Source organism: Schistocerca serialis, chromosome 8, assembly GCF_023864345.2.
Source record: "Schistocerca serialis cubense isolate TAMUIC-IGC-003099 chromosome 8, iqSchSeri2.2, whole genome shotgun sequence".
NCBI classification, from domain to species: Eukaryota; Metazoa; Arthropoda; class Insecta; order Orthoptera; family Acrididae; genus Schistocerca; species Schistocerca serialis.
In genome coordinates this window covers 377,939,880-377,961,803 of record NC_064645.1, presented here as the reverse complement: position 1 = coordinate 377,961,803, position 21,924 = coordinate 377,939,880, and the positions used below count along the sequence as shown (strand labels likewise).

General features: G+C 41.0%; 1 protein-coding gene across 4 annotated transcripts in view; it reads right to left on the bottom strand.

The window, feature by feature from the left end:
• The window catches only part of LOC126416402 (excitatory amino acid transporter), a 444,232-nt gene that overhangs the window by 65,767 nt on the left and 356,541 nt on the right, over positions 1 to 21,924 (bottom strand). For all 4 annotated transcript variants that reach the window (XM_050084097.1, XM_050084096.1, XM_050084095.1 and 1 more), the window contains one exon: positions 8,724 to 8,931. In XM_050084097.1, the coding sequence (XP_049940054.1) occupies positions 8,724 to 8,931 (208 nt within the window). The remainder of the gene's footprint in view (positions 1 to 8,723; positions 8,932 to 21,924) is intronic.

The window sequence follows — 21,924 nt, the reverse complement described above, 5'->3', positions numbered from 1 at the left end:
CCGACCTGGTACAGAAGCAAATTACCAGAGCCACTTCCTCATCTCCTCAAACCCAGAACCTCTCACAGAAGAACCCCAAAAGCGCCCCATTTGTGACAGGATACTTTCCGAGACTGGATCAGACTCTGAATGTGGCTCTCCAGCAGGGATACGACTTCCTCAAATCCTGCCCCAAAATGAGATCCATCCTTCATGAAATCCTCCCCACTCCACCAAGAGTGTCTTTCCGCCATCCACCTAACCTTCATAACCTCTTGGTTCATCCCTACGAAATCCCCAAACGACCTTCCCTACCCTCTGGCTCCTACCCTTGTAACCGCCCCCAACATAAAACCTGTCCCATGCACCCTCCCACCACCACCTACTCCAGTCCTGTAACCCGGAAAGCGTACACGATCGAAGGCAGAGCCACGTGTGAAAGCACCCACGTGATTTACCAACTGACCTGCCTACACTGTGGAGCTTTCTATGTGGGAATGACCAGCAACAAACTGTCCATTCACATGAATGGACACAGGCAGACAGTGTTTGTTGGTAATTAGGATCACCCTGTGGCTAAACATGCCTTGGTGCACAGCCAGCACATCTTGGCACAGTGTTACACCGTCTGGGTTATCTGGATACTTCCCACTAACACCAACCTGTCAGAACTCTGGAGATGGGAGCTTACCCTTCAATATATCCTCTCTTCCCGTTACTCACCAGGCCTCAACTTTCGCTAATTTCAAGTTGCCGCTGCTCATACCTCACCTGTCCTTCAACAACATCTTTGCCTCTGTACTTCCGCCTCGACTGACATCTCTGCCCAAGCACTTTCCCTTTACAAATGTCTGCTTGTGTGTGTGTGTGTGTGTGTGTGTGTGTGTGTGTGTGTGTGTGTGTGGGCGCGCGCGCGCGCGAGTGTATACCTGTCCTTTTTTCCCCTTAAGTTAAGTCTTTCCGTTCCCGGGATTGGAATGACTCCTTACCCTCTCCCTTAAAACCCACATCCTTTTGTCTTTCCCTCTCCTTCCCTCTTTCCTGACGAAGCAACTGTTGGTTGCGAAAGCTTGAATTTTGTGTGTATGTTTATGTTTGTTTGTGTGTCTATCGACATGCCAGTGCTTTCGTTTGGTAAGTCACATCATCTTTGTTTTTAGATATATTTTTCCCACGTGGAATGATCTAGTGTTACTCTAAGGCTCTTTGGTGAGGAAATTGTATTCGTCTCATTTAGGATTAAAGATTGTACAGATTCTCGATATTTTCACATATGAGAACAGAATAGCTAACAAGTATCTCTTGTGGTTTTTTGGTTGATGGGCTTTAAGCTTATAGTCTTGGCCTAGGTCAGCATTGAAATTCTTGATAACTGTCACCAAGTGATGAGGCACAGTAGTTAGCACACTGGACTCATCTTAGGGAGGAGGCCAGTTCAATCCACATCCAGACATCCAGATTTAGGTTTTCTGTAATTTTCCTAAATCACTCTAGGTGAATGCTGGGATGACTGTGAAAGGGCACAGCCAATTTCCTTCCCTGTCCCTAATACAATCCGATCTTGTGCTCCATCTCTGATGACCTCGATATCAGCGGGACATTAAACCCAATCTTCCTTCCTTCCTTGAGAACTGACTTCAAGTTGATTGGCTTAACACTTAGCTATAACTAGAGGTCATCAGCATACAGCGTATCATGTTGAGAACACAGTCACAATGGAGACAGTTTGCTTCAGACATACCCTTGGTTTCAGTATTAGGTCCTACAATCTTTTCTTTATACATTAATTATGTGGCATAAGTTTTGGCCTATTGTAAGTACCAGCACGGCAGGTTCTGCAAGTTTTGCAGGAGAGCTTCTGTTAAGTTTGAAAGGTAGGAGACGAGGTACTGGCAGAAGTAAAGCTGTGAGGACGGGGTGTGAGTCATGCTCAGTTGGTAGAGCACTTGCCCGAGAAAGGCAAAGGTCCTGAGTTCGAATCTCGGTCCAGCACACAGTTTTAATCTGCTAGGAAGTTTCAATGAGCTTTATAATTTGGTCTACAATGTTACTGTGTCCAGCAGATACTGATCTGATTGACACAGATTTTTGATGTTACTGCCAGCAACATTCTTAAAACAGAATTTTTCATGGCTACTATCATTTATCCCTGTTAAATTATCAGTAGGTCTTATTCACTCCCAAGTTTTCAACAACTTCCTTCATTGTCATGATTCAGCTGGTTTCTGTAGATTATTTCATTTTGTACTTTATTTCATTGGCCACATTATGTCAGGGAGACCACATGAAGTCACAGAACTTTCGTATGTTGCTTGAGATTATGTTGAAGTTTGTGACAGAAGAACATTGATGGCAATGTTGATTTTGTTAAATGGTGGATGACTCAGTTATTTCCCTGTTGCCTCTAGGCATCAAGCATTCATTTCCATGCACTTTTAAGATGACAGCCAATGTTCTACTGTCAGTCAATAAGTCTGTTTAGTTTACAGTTCAGCTGTGGTTGTCAAAGTGAAGTACTGCTTTAGTTCATTGAGTGGGATAGTGTGAAATATAGTGCAGTGTTATAACTCCACTTGTTATAATTCCACTCTTCAAATACTCTTTTCTGTTTCCTGTTCAATTCAGATACCATGAATATTTAAAACTGCTAAATTATTATTCATACTGTATTTTGCCAAGGTTTATTATTCAATGTAGTTTTCATACCAGTTGTGATAACTGTGTAGTTGGTTTTTGAGGAAACATTTTCTTTGTCGAAACATCCTAAATTTATAACTCACTGAAACCATGTGCCCTGTGAAGTGTTACACTCTTCTGCATGAAAAAAGTATTATTTTTCAGGGGTAGGACATACCCGATGTGCAGTATTTCTGAGTTTTATGAGCTGTTTCAGTTCATCCATTAGCCAAGGAACAGATTTCCTTCTCACTTTTGCAGTCTTTCAGTGAGCATATACTTGTATGTCATATTTTCAAGTAATTTTGCTTATAAGTCCATGAAGTTTGTTGTTTATGTCTGGGAATGGACTGGAAGCCATTTCCCAAACTGCTTTCAGATCTCCATTGTAAGTTCAGATACCTTGATGTGCCTAAAGTCTCTCTATGCATTCAGTTGAGCTTTCTTTCTTGGACATCTGGGGAGTACATCTTGAAAATTAAGTCGCAGGCAGATGTGCCAGATACAAATGTTTTAATGGTAGAAATTGCTCTATTTGGGGTTTTTATTGCAAATATACCTGTGAAAGTGTGACTGTTTACTGTGTGATGGGTAGATGCAAGCTGAAGCAGAGAAGAAAGCATGTGCTTTAATTTTACACTGAAGAAAACACTTTACAGAAAGCTTACATTAGTGTCACCAGAAATAACTACACTGTGCAACAAAATTAAAGGCCCATTTTTTGAAACCTTATATTTGCCTCCAATTATCATGCATAAGTTTGAAATTTGGCTCAAAGGTGCCTACAGCCTTCCTCTGTATTGGTGCAAAAACATAGCGCCCTGCAACATCACCCTCGCGCTTGGTGAAAATTCAAACAAGTAGGTGTCCATAGGTGTAGTAAAGGCCACAGCTCAGAAGTTCATATGAGCTATTAGGTGACTTAATAGTTTGTTATTGGCAACAAATTTCACACAATTTTGCCCAACATCATCATTGACATGTCACATCATGAGGTCATCGCAGTCGCTCTTACCTACACTTCACCCCTTCTTTTGATGTCTCTGTGGTGGTGGTCAGAACCATGACACCTAGCATTGAAACCACTCGGTTTTCTTATGGGTGGCCAAGGAAAACATTTCAGGCACACTGCCACTTAGAATCTACATGAAAAGCTCTCAGTGGGTGGTGTAAAAAGTGTCAATGAAAACACCCCTTTTCCTGGGACATTGATTCCCATCCATTTTACACCTGAAAACAGCAGCTTGCGGTACATTTCAATGCAGGAAGATGTTCTGGACATCCTTTGACACTGCTGACACCCTCTGATGTTCAATCCTTTTTAAGGACATTCTGGGGCTGCATCCCCATTAAATGTGTGGATTGAAGCACAACCCCAATTTTTGCTCTTGTATATAGATTGGAATCACAAGGGACCATTCAAAATGATTCAATGACATTTGAACATGATCCAGAAACAGTAAAGGATACTTTTTCAACTCTCCTGTTTTCCACCCTCCTGTCCACATTAACATGTGCATGAATAAAATGGCAAATGGTCTCTGTCTGCTGCCCCAGTTCGACATCACTCTTGGTGCCACTCTATCAACTCTATTTAGTACTTTACAAATGTATCTGTCAGAAATTTCAACACCGTTTCAACCTGTTGACTGCTCTAGTGTGTGAGGGTTAGGCAACACCTTCCACACTCTTGGGTGTGGTCTGCTTACCTTCAGGCACTAGATCAGTTGCCAGGCTGATTTTTTGTTGAAATTTCTGACAGGTATGTTCATAATGTGCTCAACAAAGTCGCGTGGGTCGCACTGATAGTGTTACAAACTTACTTCACTGCTTCCATTCTTTTCAAAAATTTTGGGAAATTGGTCTGTGATAAAATACTGACTCATGCAAGTGAGAACAACTTTTAAACCAGGCTCAGTTTGGCTTTTTCAAAGGATTCTCCACTGAGAATTCAATAAAGGACCTCGTAAAAGAAGAGATGCCAGAGCTAAAAAGAGAATATAACTTGTTAGTATGGTTAATGATCTTGCCAAAGCCTTTGACTGTGTGAATCCAAAAATTTTTACAGGGAAACCAGAGTGCTACAGCATTAACGGTCATCCCTGTTGCACAGCAGACTCTTTCCTTCATATCAGAAAGTAGAGGGTCTCATTAACAAATAACCTCAGAATGGGAGAACAAAGTAACAGATCAGTACTGGGTCCACTATTGTTTTTAAGCTAAATAAATAATTTTTCAATGGCTTTAATGGGAGGTTAAAAAGTTGTCAAGCATAGTAACTAAGGATCCTTACTCAGCTTTAAAATACACAACTCATATAAAAAGTGAACATTACAAGCCATTTACAGGAAACAGTTGAAGTCTTAATCTCACAAAAAAATCACATTACCTTATTCCAGTCAAGCAAAAATGTCTTGTCAGCACATGAAGTAGACATTAATAGTCATATTATAAATGAAACACCCTATGTCACATTGTTAGGGTCTAGTTTGGTAACATGTCAAAAGAGATATACCCAGTGCTGTTTTTCTGGGGGAACGCTGGGGGATGCATACCCCTAAACTTTTTCATCGACAAAGCAATTTTTTTTACAATGTTGAGAACTTGGAAGAGTGCCAAAGATTTATTTAACGGACGTAAATTTTTAATTCATTTTTTCGAGCTGGTAATTGCAATATGAACGATACCAGTGCAGTTTTTGGTGGGAAAATCAGTGTCATTGACTGTTTCAAGCATTTCGAAGCTGCGGCAACCATTCTCGACAACTGAATCGCTGCCAGCCAGTTCGCCAGTCATGTAGTGTCCTTGCCTGCTAATAGTGGGCATGTAGTGCTAAACGGATATGCGTACGCTCAAATCGCATGCTTCATTTGAGGTGATGTAAACTGAAGTGTTTGATACCACATTCTCTTGTATGTTTGTGTCTTACTCGACATCACCTGCTTCATTTGAGCTGTGGTAAAGTCAACTGAAGAGTCTGATACCACTTTTTTTTTTTTTTTTAAAAAGTTCGACGTGTTGATGACGTCATGGCTAAAAGCAGATGGGTGGTATCCTACGCTTCATTTATAACTAATTTACGCTGAATTATATCCCATGTCGGAGTACCCTCAAACTTTTTTTTTTTTTTTTTAGAAAAAAAGCACTGGATGTACCTCACAGGTAAACCAGTAAAAAATTCAATTCAGCGTGTTGTGCCCATAATTATGTTGACATAAAGACAAGATACGTTGCTGCAGTGCATTCATGTCCAAAGGAACAGACACTGTGCTGACTATAGCTGCTATGAAACACACAAAACATATTCGCAATTGTGAATATGGGCAACCTTGGCTTGTGTAGTTGAATGATGACAACATTAAACATTTCCATCTGCCTACACCCAGGGCACATATAAATAATTAGTGCATGTTGTATGCCGGCCAGAGTGGCCGAGCGGTTCTAGGTGCTACAGTCTGGAACCACGTGACTGCTGCGGTCGCAGGTTCGAATCCTGCCTTGGGCATGGATGTGTGTATGTCCTTAGGTTAGTTAGGTTTAAGTTGTTCTAAGTTCTAGTGGAGTGATGACCCCAGCAGTTAAGTCCCATAGTGCTCAGAGCCATTTTTGCAGGTTGTACACACCTATACGATTACCTATGGAAGTTTGGGTCTGGCCATGAAGTGTGTGTAGATAGCCAAAGGAGTCAAGGCAACCACCCATCACAAGCAGGAAATTTGGGTTTGAGTCCCAGTCCACCATAAATTTTCAATGTTATCATTCCATTATATAGCTGAAGGTTGTCCATATTTGCAATTGTGAATCTGTTTCATGTGAAAAGACAAGATTGTTAGCTTCTTTTGCATATTGTTATTCCCTGTTTCCTTATGGATTTATCTCCTGCAACAGTGCACCTAAAGTAAATAAAGTTTTTATGCAACAGGGGTGAGCAGTGAGAATTCTGTGTAAATATCGGAAGCTACAAAAATTTATACCTCTCCCCAAACTAATGCTTATGCTCCTTCAAATCATTTTTAAGGGTCTTTGAATACTTGTACTAATTCTCAACATATTTACTATTTAATAGTTTTGTTGCTAACTATAAAAATCAATTTCAGTTGCACTGTGATCAACACAATCACGTAAGAGGCACAGAAATATCCTTACATTGAATTTTTGGTTCCATGTCTAGTATTTACACTGGAGTTATATATTTTGATGCAACGATATGCAACAAGATCACATATAACATAATACAAGAAACTGGGAATCCTAACTAGTAAAAATAATTGAAAATATACTCATTAATCACTCTTTTTACAAATTCTCTGAATATCTACATTCAAGGATAGGAAAGTTCAGTTAGCTACATAGCAAGTAGCAGTGTTTGTTGCAATGCTGCATGACAAATAGTAATGTACTATAAATAGGGCACTGTATTTACAGATGCAGGTAATAACATTCTTTGGAAAATGCCAGTGCAATCAAGCAAATGTTAAGCTAGCAATAGAAAACAAACAGCAGCATTTTATTTCAGTGTAGCAGATTTCTTTCTAATTTATTTGATTACCTTTAACTGTCATAAGCATGAGTAGCATTAAGAAGTGTACTGATAGATTGTTGTTAATGCAGTATAAAGATGTGTTTGTATGATTCATTTATTTGTTAATGAATACTTGTTATGCATCCTGGAAAGTTCTCTTTTTTGATGGGATTTAGGAAACAATGAATGAATAAATGTATTAGTGAATGATTGAGTGAGTGAGCAAGTGAGAGAACAGTAAAACCAGTATCAAACCTTGTGACAACCTGGTAGTGATTTTTCTCCCTCTCAGAAGCCAATAACCTTATGCAAAATGGTGCACTGGCTTTGATGACAGTCTGCTACAATTAGTTGAACATGAGGTGAATCAACTGTTAGCATCTTTGGTTCATTTCATTTACGATTCTTTCAAGTGAAACCAAACAAAGAGGAATAAGTAATGGTACTAACAAGGGAACCTCCCCATCGCACCCCCCTCAGATTTAGTTATAAGTTGGCACAGTCGATAGGCCTTGAAAAGCTGAACACAGATCAATCGGGTAGACAGGAAGAAGTTGTGTGTAACTATGAAAAAAATAAGCAAAATATACAAACTGAGTAGTCCATGCGCAAGAAAGGCAACATCAAGGATAATGTGAGCCCAGGGGCATCGTGGTCCTGTGGTTAGCGTGAGCAGCAGCTGCGGAACGAGAGGTCCTTGGTTCAAGTCTTCCCTCGAGTGAAAAGTTTACTGTCCTTATTTTCGCAAATGTATGATCTGTCCGTTCGTTCATTGACATCTCCGATCACTGTAATAAGTTTAGTGTGTGTTTTGCGAGCGGACCGCAAAACCGTGCGATTAGTAGATGAAAGGGTGTGCCTCTCCAATGGGAACCGAAAAAATTTGATCGCAAGGTCATGGTCAACCGATTCCTTACAGTTCGGAAAATATTCATTGACCTTGTTATTGAAGTCGCGAGCTATATTTGCTGGATTCATATTGCCCGCGGAATACATCTAACGTATTTAATGCACTATCGTCCAAAGTAGCGGACAGTCAACTGCCAGCCACGGAGCCTCGGTATCAGGAATACTCTCTCTTCCGCGCGCTGTAGTCGACTGACGTCATGTGTTTCGAAGTTTGTTTAGGTGTAGCGTCCCCATACTACGGCGCAGTTACCTCGCATCGGACAGACAGACTGATAATAAATGTCTGAAAATAAAAAATTAAACTTTTCACTCAAGGGAAGACTTGAACCAAGGACCTCTCAGTCCATATCTGCTCACGCCAAGCACAGGACTATGGCACTCCTGAGCTCACACTGTCCTTGATGTTGCCTATCTTGCACATGGACTACTCAGTTTGTACACTTTGCTTATTTTTTTCATAGTTCCACACAACTTCTTCCTGTTTTCTCGATTGATCTGTGTTAAGTTTTTCAAGGCCTATCCACTGTGCCAACTTATAACTAAATCTGAGGGGGGTGCGATGGGGAGGTTCCCTTGTAAGCACCCTCCATTGACCATGTTCACAGAGGTAATCATCTGCTGTGAGCAGACATCTTACCTGCCAAGGTCCAGGAAGCTGTCAAGAATGTGTGCCTGGCGATCTTCGGTGCCCACGCCCAGTGCACTCTTGGTCGCTGGGTTGCCTGGATGGATGGCTAGCACAAGTGCTGTTCCCAAGATAGCATTCAGCAGAGATGTCAGTGCAAAGTACAGCAGCGTACGAGCTGCGATCTTCCCATTCATGCTGGCATTCAGTCTTGCAGAACCTATGAAAAGAACAGTTGTGTTGCCATAATTATTTCATTTTCTAAATGGAAAAATACTTAGAATTAGAGAGAATAAGAAAATATTGAGCGGTAGGACCTGTGAAACTCCAGATAGTAGATCATCAATAAAAATGAATCTGTTCTCAACCTGAAGTCTGGCAATGCATTACTACACAAGGTCCTATTGGAAGTTTTAAGTCCTTGCCTTTCTCTTAGGTCTGAGCTGACTTATGCACATAATTACACCGTGATCAGTGGTCTCTGATCTACCAGTGTGTCAAATTCTATCTGTCTGAGTAAGACAGACAAAGAGGTTCATATTTTGTTTCTTGCCTAACTAGATTGAATTTTCTCATATTGAGAAACTAGAAGGAGAGATCTCTTTCTAAACCCATGATTACATAAGTAGTTTACTTTAAACAACTGGTTTTGACAGACTTTGCTGTCATCATTTGGTCTTTGTAAAGTTTTGTTACAAAACGTATTCATTGAGAGTTAAAACCTCAAGCCAAGTTGTCATTTTAGTGGCTAAAATGTAGCCCATTGTATTGTACATATTCTGACAAAACTTTATATTATGTGCCACATTTTATCTGCTAACATGACAACTTGGCACGAGTTTCTAACTCACAATGAACACATTTTGAACAAAAAATTTTGAAGACCAGAAAATGGCAGCAAAGTCTGTTGACATGAGTTGTTGAAAATATATAAGTATTTATGCAATCTTGGCTATAGAAAGTTTTTTGTCTTAATAGAACATGGCTGTCATGGCTATCACTAAACATGAAAGGAAATATTTTTTGATTCCACTCACACATCCAACCATTACATACATGTTGACATAAGGTTAAAAAACCAGAAATAAATAAATAGTTCTTAATCATGAACAGACCAATGAGAATTATTTTTCCTAACTACAATATAATGGATGATGAAATGACAGGAATTTGCTGGCATGTCAAATATCTATGCTCAGACACTAGAATTCTATATCAAGGTAGTTTAGACATCACTGATAGAGACATGCAGTTTGACATGGATTCTGATGTCATGGCAGATGAAGATCTGTACCAGACAACAAGTCTAGCCTAAATGATCTGCTCATTGCCAGAAGTTGCTTCAACCATTGGAATACGCCTGTAACCCAGCCCCATATTTTCATTGTCACTTATATTTCCTTCTTTTAAACTGTATCACTTTAATCAGATGTTCTCCCACAGTTCATGTGGCACAAATTAAGCCAAAACCATTTTATTTCACTGATTACATTTCATTACATTTAATTCAAATGTTTCTATATGGGGTGACTTAGATGTAACAGACTTACAGTGTGTAGATATATGCTCTGTTCTCATTTATAAGATACAGTTATCTGCAACTCACAGTATTTGCCACGTTTACTTCTTTAATGTGCATGGGTGTGTAAATGGCTTGTGACGGTTTGCCTAATTTGTTTCTTCGTTTGTTGTGCTCTGTGTTCATGTACTGGCTGCTACACTGGCTAAAAATGGGTTGTGGAAGTACAACTACTGTCTACTGTAAATGATTTATCTGACAGGTGCACATTTGCATTTCACAGTCTTTTACTTTCATTGTTCACAACCCCCGAATATTACAGTTATGTGGCCAGTGCGCTCTTGTTTTAACTTTCCTTAAGCCTCACTAATAGGTTGCAGGTGAACATCTACATACTGCTACAATAGTTTACTGTTGAACATCTATGAGCAGTGAAATACATAACCACATAGTCCACAGTTCTTTTGGAATAATCAGGTATGTATGGAGCAGACACTGTCATTGGTTTGACACACGGCCTATTGGTGTAACACTTATTTCACTGTTCAGTTGATGCATTGTTGTTGTTCTAACCAACACAGGCTCCTCGTCTGAAACTCAGCCATGGACTGACTGTCTTGTGACCAAAAATTGGGCCCTTATATATCCTCACAATAATAGGTGCTGAAACTACACATTGTTCGAAGTTTAATTTACAGAAATTACAATTAAAACTTAACTCATTAAATTAACTGAATATGTCAAAAAATTCATTCCTTTTAACAGTTTCTTCATCTACAAGGTTTAGGCAGAATTATTTGTTTAAATGATGAAATTAACATATATTGTAATGCAAACAATACTTTTGACAAAACTGTTAATTACTTTGGAATTAATTAAGGGCTGGCTTTGCTAACATGTTTTTGAATAGAGCCAAATCGGTCCTTTAAGAATACAATTAGTTGTTCCTCCAAATGTTTATAATTAGTACAGAATTTATATTTGTTTATAAGTCAACAACAGAATTTTACTGATTTCACCCTATAACCATAGTATTAACGGGGAATAGTCAAAACAAATTAGGAAATCAATTACACACATAAAACTAAGCACAAAATTAGATCTGGTGATATGTTCTTTAAAACTGAGAGCCAACTTTTCTCTTTTATCAAAATGCAGATTATATTCATGTACATTAATGGTAAATAGTTGAGAAGCAAAAAAAAAAAACAAATTTAAGGAGGCAGATGCCAAAACAAGAGGGGAATTAAAAATTATCCTGGCTAGCTTCATCACAGGCTCGTGGAGTGATTATCCTTACTGTTGTGGTTGTCTGACTAAAAAATTGCTGGACAGTTCTACCAGTGTAGTTTGTACTCTGTGCTGAGGTGATGTACATCTAGGCTCACTGCAATGGAAATATCAGTCATTGTTTTCTGATTGTAATAATAAAATTCCATGGCTCACCACCTTTCAATTGAACACCATTTCAGAGAGTAGTGTGCCCCTAACTTACACCAGTAAGCTTGCCAATGGAAACAGGGTAACAGACTTCTTGTTCCTAGTGAGTCTTCACGTTGTTGAGACTTCACAACATGGTTCTGTTGGGATTTATTTGATGTGTGGGGAGGCTGGTTTGGTTGAATCTGCACAAAATAATCTGACCCATATCTGCAAAGACTGTATGAAAGGGGAGGGGACAACAGCAGAGGTGGGGCTCTGATGTGAATGGCCACTGTACAGTAGTGGAAGTGCACTTGAAGCCTGGGCACAGATGAACATCTTGCATAATGTGTCAGCTGCAGCTGACAAGTCAAAAGGAAAGAAAGACAAGGTTTAATGTCCAGCCAATAATGAGGTCATTAGAGTCAGAGCAAAAGCTCCGATTGTGTCATTGGCGAAGGGTGAGGGGAGGGGGGGGGGGGGGGGGGGGGAGTAGAGTAAATCAACACAGCCTTTCTTTTCGTGGAATCATCCTGGTATTTGGCCAGAGTGGATTATGGAAAGCACAGAAAACCTAAATCTGAATGGTTGGATGTCGATTTGAACAACCATCCTTCTGAATGCGAGTTCAGTGTGCTAACCACTGCACCACTTCACTTGGTGCTATCTTGTCTGCAAATGACTGTATTAGTATGTTTAGTAACAATGACCAATAATTTGCCAACTATAGACATTCAGTCAATAGTTCTCATCTCAATACAATATGGAGTAAGAAATAATTCCATAACAAAGGATGTGACCTTGGGCCGTCAGGAGGAAATCCCAATCAAATAAAAAAACAGATAAAAATGTAAAGTAGGTGTCAACATCATTTGCCACAATACTAACAAAGTAAAATAAAGAACATGTATCATGTGGAAGAGTGTAACAGGTGAATCAGTGAGAGTAAACCATGGGGAAAAAAAGACAAAAGCAACACTTCATGGAAGAGTTCTGTTCAGTTTCAGCCTTGGAGAAGAAGAAATGGTGACAAGTTCTTCAGTTGGAATTCCAGATGAATCAAGACACTTCACTAGCTATGGCCACTTTGTGACTCTAATCTTTTTGTTGTCTGCCACTCAACGACATTCAGCTGCTTATAGCTTAGTGAGTCTTTCTCACCCAGAGATATGAGACATTAGGATGTAATCATGCATGGGCTGTCCCAGTTGCTGCACCAGTACTCAACACTACCAGTTTCTGATTGGCATGCCATTATACTGGTAGGTGAAAGTAGTCTGCTCATAGGCCTCATTCTACCGTAGACCAGAGCTTCTAAATCCATGTAAACATATATCTCTAATGTAACTCTGCCAGAATATAATAGGTGACTGTTGCTCTTTGACCAGATGGTAAATACTTGTTTTCCTGGACAGTCTTAAAAGATTTTGTCATGTTACTCTGCCAGAAAAAGAATGGAACACACTCAATGACTGTTTATTTATTTACATTTTCTTTGCGTGGTACCATCGTAATGATGGCTTTTGCAAATGTCAGACTTAGTACTGTGGTTATATTTACACTTACAAAATACACTACATTCTGTAGCTGTTGCTTCTTATGTCTATTTTTTACATTTGTCATATTAAAACTGATATGCTAATGCTTCACGTTACAATCACTACCTTAAAATTTGTTGAAAGAACAAAACATTTATCTATTAGAAAATATTTTAATTTTGTTTTAAAAATATTTCCCGTGTCCGTTCTTAGAGAGTTTGGTAGCTTGTTATACCAAATCAAACCACTGATATATGGACTTCTATCAGTCATTTTTAACGTTGTTCTGTTACAGAAAAAGTTACACTTTGTTCTAGTGTTGTGATCATGTACATCACTGCCCTTGAGAGCTTCTGTTGGTTGACTAATAAAAAATCCAACTATTTTGAAGATGTACAGAGAATATATTGTCAGATATTTGTGCTGCACAAACACTTCATGACATGAATCTCTATGTCCCATCCCATGTATATGTCTTATTGCTCTTTTCTGTAGTAGTAGTAGTAGTAGTAGTAGTAGTAGTAGTAGTAGTATTCTTTTTAAATGTGTTCAGTGGCACTGAACTGTAATATATTTTAAGGGAAAAAAATATGCACCATGAGGAAACCATCCTAATGGGATGCACATCAGTAGATCTGCTGTATATGTACAACAAATAAGTGATCACTATTTCAGAAAAACTGGATATTGGTTCAAGTGAAAGAGCTTCACAAACTAAGAAAATCGGTAATGAATTGGTCCAGCTCTGGCCATTATGCAGGCAGTTATTTGGCTTAGCATTGGTTGACAGAGTTGTTGGATGTCCTCCTGAGTGATATCGTACCAAATCCTGTCCATCTGGCATGTTAGATCATCAAAATCACAAGACGGCTGAAATGCTTCGAAAGTTCTTAACTGGAAAGATATCCAGTGACTTGCTGGCCAAGGTAATGTTTGGCAGGCATGAAGATAAGCATTAGAGACTCATGTGTGAGTGGGCATTATCTTGCTGAAATGTAAGCCCAGGATGGCTTGCCATGAAGATCAATAAGATGGGGCATACAATACCACCAAAGTACTGCTGTACTGTAAGGCTGTCTTGCTTGACAAACAATGTGTTCCTATGAGACGAAGTGGCACCCTAGACCATTACTCCTGGCTGTCGAGCCTTACACAGGCAATAGTCAAGTTGGTATCCCACTGCTGTCCAGGGCTTCTCCAAAAATGTCTTTGGCCTGGAATCTCATTACTCAAGTAGAACTGTCTTCAGTGATAAGTCCCAATTTGAACCAAGTCCAAGTGTCCATCAAAGACCTGTCTGGATACATGTTGGACAACAGTGGGATACCAACCGGTCTGTCGACCATCATATGGCACAACAACCATGACTGATGTCTGGGTTGCCATTTCTTTTCAGAGCACAATTCCTTTGGTTTTCATCTGTGGTGAAACGTCCCCTTTTGAACAATTTATACATGACTGTGCTTAAACTGACACACAATATTTTGTTAGCGCAACGCAATCTGACTTTCAAAATTCCCTACAAAAGAATGGCCCTGACTAACATTAAACTATACCTTTCACAAATCACTTACCTCACAAAAATCTTCGCTACTCAAGCTACTGCAATCCAGCGAGCGCCACTACTGCCAGCTAAATAAAAGATTCAAACTACTGAAGGCACTAACTACTGATAGGGATAGTTAGCAAATGAAAGATATTAATAGAGAACAAACAATGTATTTACCTTGATATCATCACATATAAATATAGCAGTTCATGACAAATTTCAAAACTCTGCCATCTCTCTCCCCACATCCACACTGCTGGCGGCTCACCTCCAACTGCACAATGCTACGCGCTGTTCACAGCCAGCTGCCTAACACTACAATGGCGAGTATTACAACAATGCAAAGCAGCCACAGACTGCACACAGCACAGCCAGTGATTTTTCATACAGAGGTGGCGTTACCAAAAAAAAAAAAAAAACCTAAACAGCCTACTTACATACGTTTCAGTGGCACTATTACTGCACAGTGGTATGTCACTGGTATACTACATCCTGTTTTGTTGCCCTTCATGGCAAGCCATCCTGGGCTTAAATTTCAGCAAGATAGTGCCCACTCCCAAATGGTGAGTGTTTCTACTGCATGTCTTCATGTTTGGCAAGGGAAGAAAGTAACATGTGGTCACATAGGTTGTATATGCAAGAGGGGGGTGAATCCCCTCTGCCCCCAACAACCTCTAACACTGGAAGTGGAGTGTCACAGTTTGATGTAAAATCCATTTCGTCTCAGGAAATACAACACTTTTGTAGTGGCTGTCTTGTCATCTGCAAGCATCTGAGGTAATGAGGCAGGTAGAGTGCCACAGATTCCCCAGCAGGGCGCACTCAACAAGAACATGCCCTATCATCAGTAGACTACCACAACTACAAAGAGGGGGATCCTCCCAATGCAGGAGGAACTCGTGGCTGAGTCATGTGGCTAATGTGTAGTTGGCACAACACAATGGCTTCTTTGTGAGAGGCCTGGAAAAGTGTGTGCCACACCTCAGTTGCGACTTTAATTGCTCTCAACTCGTTTTGGGTCATAGCAGCCTGCCATTCTAATTTCCAGAGTCTCAAAATACTGTGTCAAAGTTATAATCTAAGTCTGTGTGTAGTATTCCAACATCTAGTTGCTCTCCTGTGGTCGCATGTTTAGGTAGGTGGTCAGTGAGCTCATTTCCTGGAATGTCTATGTGCCTTAGTGTCCAGTTGAAAGTCACTGTCTTTACAGAGCCATAGAGGTTAACCAGTAGTTTCTGGATGTTGGCGACTAAAACATTTTTGGGATAGCACAGGATTATTCCTTTTAAGCAACTCATGTAAATGCTACAGATCAGGAAGTTAGTTGTGGCCTGGGATTTGATGAACTGCAGAGCCTGAGATATGGCAGAAAGTTCTTTGTGTGTCCCCTTGCATGTGCAAAAGTGTAACCGACCCTGACACTATCCTTTGATTAGTCCCTGTAGATGCATATTGAATTAGAATAATTGTGGAGGACTGAAAGAAACAGATGTCAGAGAAGGGTAGGATCAGCATCCATCTTGGGGCCACAAAAGAGGTCCATCCATATCGCAGGACAGGGTACAAACCACAAGGAATGTCGAGAGGGAACTCCGAGAACACAGACTAATGGAGACTGTTGGAGGTCCCTCAGCAGAATATTGAGTTAGATTCAAGCTGGTGTGCCCAGTTTTTGGCAATTTGTAAACAGTCTAAAATGTTGGTTGTGGGAAAGAGTTGAGTGACATGGATGGGTAGGCATCTGGCAGATTGTGATTGCATAACTTGCCAGAAGCTGCTGTCATCTAACCCACAAGGGTGGGACACTGGCTTCTGCCGGGAAGCTGTCAACAGGGCTTGCACAGAAGGCGCCCCCCACCCCCATTGCCAAACGCACACCAATGTGGTGACCAGGGTCCAGCAAGCTCAGTATGGATGGTGCTAGCCATTCATAGGCAACACATTCGTAGCCAAGTGTAATAAAATCAGCACTTTGTTAAATCTCATAAGAACTGTGCAGTCTGTAGCCCATGAGGAGTGACTAAGAAAATGGAGAGCATTCAGCTTCTACATGCAAGTTGCGTTGAGCTGATGGACATGTGGTTAGCTTGTTGTCAAATAAGATAACCAAGAATTGAAACGTTTCAACAGCTTCAAGGTCACCAAGATAAATATATGGGTGCAGTTGCACAATCTGGAGTTGACAAAAATGCAGAACTCGTGATTTTGCAAGAGAAAATTGGTAACTGTGATTCTGTTCCCACTCATGTACTCTCCAGACAGACCCCTGAAGATGGCGCTCATCAGTACACAGTGATGCAGAGGCACAATATGGACAAATATTTTCCACATACAGTGATGGAGAGACTGTAGGGCCCACTGTATTGACGATACCATTGATGGCAATACTGAACAGCATTTTCCTTGGAACCAATCCCCGAGGGACTCCAGTTTCCCGTACATTTTGGTTGCTGAGGGTCGAATTTACCCAGAACCAAAAAAGTCAAAGAGATAGGAAATTCTTGATAGAAATAGGTAAACGTCCCCAGAAACCCCACTCATGCAGTGTAGGTAGGATGTGATGTTGCCAGGTGGTAATGCATGTCTCCTGTAGGTCAAAGAACAGAGTAATCAAATGGTGGCAGTGCATAAAAGCATTGTGCACTGCGGATTCCAAACAAACCAGGTGATATGCGGTGGACCGGAAAGCCCAAAAACCACTTTGGAATCATAATAATTATTAAAATATGTTGGCCCTTACCCAGTTTCAGGCCAGGAATAATAATACCTACACTCCATCAAGAGGGAAATACTCTCTCCCACCAAATGCGATTAAGAAGTCCAAGAATATGTTTCATGTTGTTGGCATGAAGAAGTTAAGGAATTTGGTTGTGGATTTTGTTGGGTCTAGGGGCTGTATTCGACACACTGCCAAAGTGCTATGAAGCTCCCATTCACTAAAAGGGACATCATACACTGAAGGAGTTTGTGGTACAACTTGACAAGAAGAAGGGACCGGTTGGTAGGACATGTTCTGAGGCATCAAGGGATCACAAATTTAGCATTGGAGGGCAGCGTGGAGGGTAAAAATCGTAGAGGGAGACCAAGAGATGAATACACTAAGCAGATTCAGAAGGATGTAGGTTGCAGTAAGTACTGGGAGATGAAGAAGCTTGCACAGGATAGAGTAGTATGGAGAGCTGCATCAAACCAGTCTCAGGACTGAAGACGACAACAACAACAACAAACACTGAAGCACCAAAGAAACTGGTATATGCATGCGTATTCAAATAAAGAGATATGTAAACAGGCAGAATACGGCGCTGTCGTTGGCAATACCTATATAAGACAACAAGTGTCTAACTGTATTGTTAGATTGGTTATAGCTGTTACAATGGCAGGTTATCAAGATTTAAGTAATTTTGAAATGTTATGTTATAGTCGGTGTATGAGTGATGGGACACACCATCTCTAAGGTATTGATAAAGTGGGAATTTTCCCATACGAACCTTTCACAATTGTACTGTGAATGTTAGAAATCCAGTAAAACATCAAATCTCTGACATCACTGTGGCCAGAAGAAGATCCTGCAAGAATGGGACCAACGATGACTGAAGAGAATCATTCAACATGACAGAAGTCCAACACTTCCGCAAATTGCTACAGATTTCAATGCTGGACCATCAACAAGTGTTAGTGTGCAAACATGTTGCTTGGTTGGACCAGTCTTGTTTCAAATTGTATTTGTATGGGTATGGAGACAACCTCATGAATCCATGGACCCTGCACGTAAGCAGGGGACTGTTCAAGCTGGTGGAGGCTTTGTAATAGTGTGGGATGTGTGCAGTTGGAGTGATATGGGACTTCTGATACATCTAGATATGACAGGTGACATGTACAGAAGCATCCTGTCTGATCACCTGCATCCATTCATGTCCATTGTGTATTATAAGGGACTTGGGCAATTCCAACAGGACAATGCGACACCCCAAATGTCCAGAATTGCTACAGAGTGGCTCCGGGAACACTTCTGAGTTTAATACTTCCACTGGCCACCAAACTCCCCAGACATGAACGCTATTGAGCATATCTGGGATGCCTTGCAAAGTGCTGTTCAGAAGAGATTTCCACACCCTCGTACTCTTACAGATTTGTGGACAACCCAGCAGGAATCATGGTGTCAGTCCCCTCCAACACTATTTCAGACATTAGAAGTATCCATGCCACATCGTGTTGCGACACTTCTGCGTGCATGTAGGGGTCCTACATGATATTAGGCAGGTGTACCAGTTTATTTGGCTCTTCAGTGTATGATAGAGAGCCATGTACATGGAAAGATAGTGACTAGAGCTCAATAAGATGTTTCTGGGTCAGGAAATGAGAATGGTAAATACTGCAGTCAGACACTTCTGTGAAGTGTGCCACAAAACATTCAGCAAGTACCATGGGATTAGTGCATGTGTTACCATTGTCAAGGGCGTCAGGAACCGCCGTGGATGGTGGATTGCCAGAAATGCAATGGAGTTTAGTCCATACCTGGGACAATGGGATGTGGGATCACATAGTTGAGACATATTGCTCCCAACACTCCTGCTTTCTTTTCTTTATTAAAACCGCTCTTTGGCCCAGAGTCTCCTGAATGCTATTAAATTATCCATTATCTTTCATGGAAAGAACAATTGTTGGTAGGCCTGTGAGTAAAATTTAATCTCTATAATTTTATATTCATGGTCTTTTCGCAAGATATACATAGGAGCAGACAATATATTGATTCTTCTAGGAATGTACGCTCTCAAAATTTTAAAAGCAAATGTCACCATGATGTGAATGCTTCTCTTGCAGTGTCTGCCTCTGAAGTTGACTTAACATTTCCTTGACACTTTAGTGCCTATGAACTGAACCTGTAACAAATTGCACTGCTGTTTGTTGGATCTTTTCTATTTCCTCTACCAGTCCTATCTGGTTCTGTTCCCAGATTGATGAGAGATATTGAAGTACTGGTCGAATGAGGCTTTGTAAGCTACCTCATTTGTGGCTGAACTACGCTTCATGAAAATTCTTTCAATGATCTCTCTTTTTTTTTTTTTTTGAAGGAGGGGGGCAAAAAAGAAAAAAAAAATCTGTGGTCACAAACGCCCATGTCACTATCTTAGAACATTAATATGAAAAAGAAGTGGAAAGTGATGAAACGTCAAGCCCAACTGACGGAAGGAAAGAGAGCTAAGACCAAGAACTTCCTCTTGGCTTAAGGTCCACAAAATATGCTTTAGAGACAATGGAGGTCCCGAACCAAAGGTTAAATGCTCCTTGTGATATTGATATGACAAATAAAAGGTAAATGCTGTTGACTGCCCGTGGGTCGTTCACTAAAATAGCCGATAATTGAGAAAACACAACTGGTCTCTAGAAGCAAAGTCACATAATGTAAACGAGAGCAAAATTTCACAGGGCCTGCAATGGCATCAACATCTTTCTGAATGATAGACGGATTAACTGTAGTTGAAGACTGACCACCTTTCGTATGTGATATCACGAGGACCTGAGGTGCAGCTGGGAGAGTCATTGACTCTCTAGCCTCATTCCGTTAACGTTTAGTAGACATAGCTTGAGATGGTGGTTGGCTCGCTGCAAAAAAACCCCCACGATTGCCAGCATCTCTTACGGCGTGCTGCTTCCAACTGGGGCCACCCCCTCAGAGGAGGCCTCATCCGCCTTAGGTGATTGTTCACACTTCATGTCACACCTCCCAAATTCCAGACAGAGATACCAATTGGCAATTTGGAAAGCTAACACCTGAGGAAATTACTCCTCCCTGGGCCTGGCCTGTACCAGGGGATACGTGCAAACCCTACCTGTCGACCTGGGGCTCAGAATTACGTGTTACCCAGTACTTGTTGCACATCAAATGTATGGACTGGCCTTCAGGAGCACACAGAGAGGAAGAAGAGACAAAGAGAAACCTCAAACGCCAAAGCAGATAAAGGGTGGGAGATGGAGAGGAAAAAAAAAAAAAATGACTGTTCCAATGTCAGGCTGGCAAAACTTCAGAACACATCATCAAAAATGTGCCAAACATGATCCAAAGGGAGGAGAAAAAACAGGAGGAGGATAGACATGCTGCATGGAAAGGAAAGAGGTGCTGCAAGGAATGGGCCCCTCTCATAGCCAAGCATGAACTCATGAGAGTGGTGAGTCCCCAGGGGGGGGGGGGGGGGGGGGGGCGACGGCAATGGGGGGCGGTGGAGTGGACTCCTTGAGTTGATGATAGAGACACTGCTTACGATGCTGCACAAGAGACAAGTCCATGGAGAAGTGCAATAGATCACAAAGTTTCCGATGAAAAGAGATTTGCCTGGTGGGAGATGATCCATAATAGGGTTTATGGCTATAGGAACGAGGACAACACTCAGGACAGAGCCTTGATGCACCCCGTTCTCCTGAATAAAGTCGTCTGACAAGGCTGAATCCACATTATCTTGAAAAATCGGTCCTTTAAAAATTCCTGAAGGAAATGGGGCAGGTGGCTTCCAAAGCCCAACATGTAAGGAGTACGGTGGATACTAGTCCTCCAGCAGGTGTTTCAGGCTTTCTCCAAATCAAGAAACACAGCTACAGTCTGGTATTTCCACAGAAAAGCCATCATGACATTGGCTGACGAAGTAACGAAATGAACTGCAGAATGGCGTGCAAGAATCCATACTTTTCAGTGGTTAGTCGATTGCAAGACTTTAGCTCCTTACGAGCCAGCCATGAATCATATGTTCGCCCTGCAAAAACAGCTGGTAAGAGAAGTGGGGCAATAGCTAGAAGGAAGGTATTTGTCCTTGCTGTGCTTAGGTATAGATATGACTGGCTTCATGCCAATGTCTCGGAAATGTGCCCTCTCCCCAAATGCGACTGTACATATGGAGGAGAAAGTGCTTGCCCAAAAGAGAAAGATGCTGCAATATCTGAATGTGAACATCATCTGGCCCTGAGGCAGAAGACTGGGATGAAGTGAGAGCATATCAAGATCCCTCATAGTAAAGGTGGTGTTGTAGCATTCACGATACACCACCCCCATTCGTTCCAAGGGTGACAGACGGAGTGATATAGGGTGGAGCTCGAAATCTCCACAAAATAACGGCCCAAGGAATTGGAGATAGCAATGAAGTCTGCGATGATATAATTTGCTATGATCGGGCCAGAAATTGGGGAATGAACCTT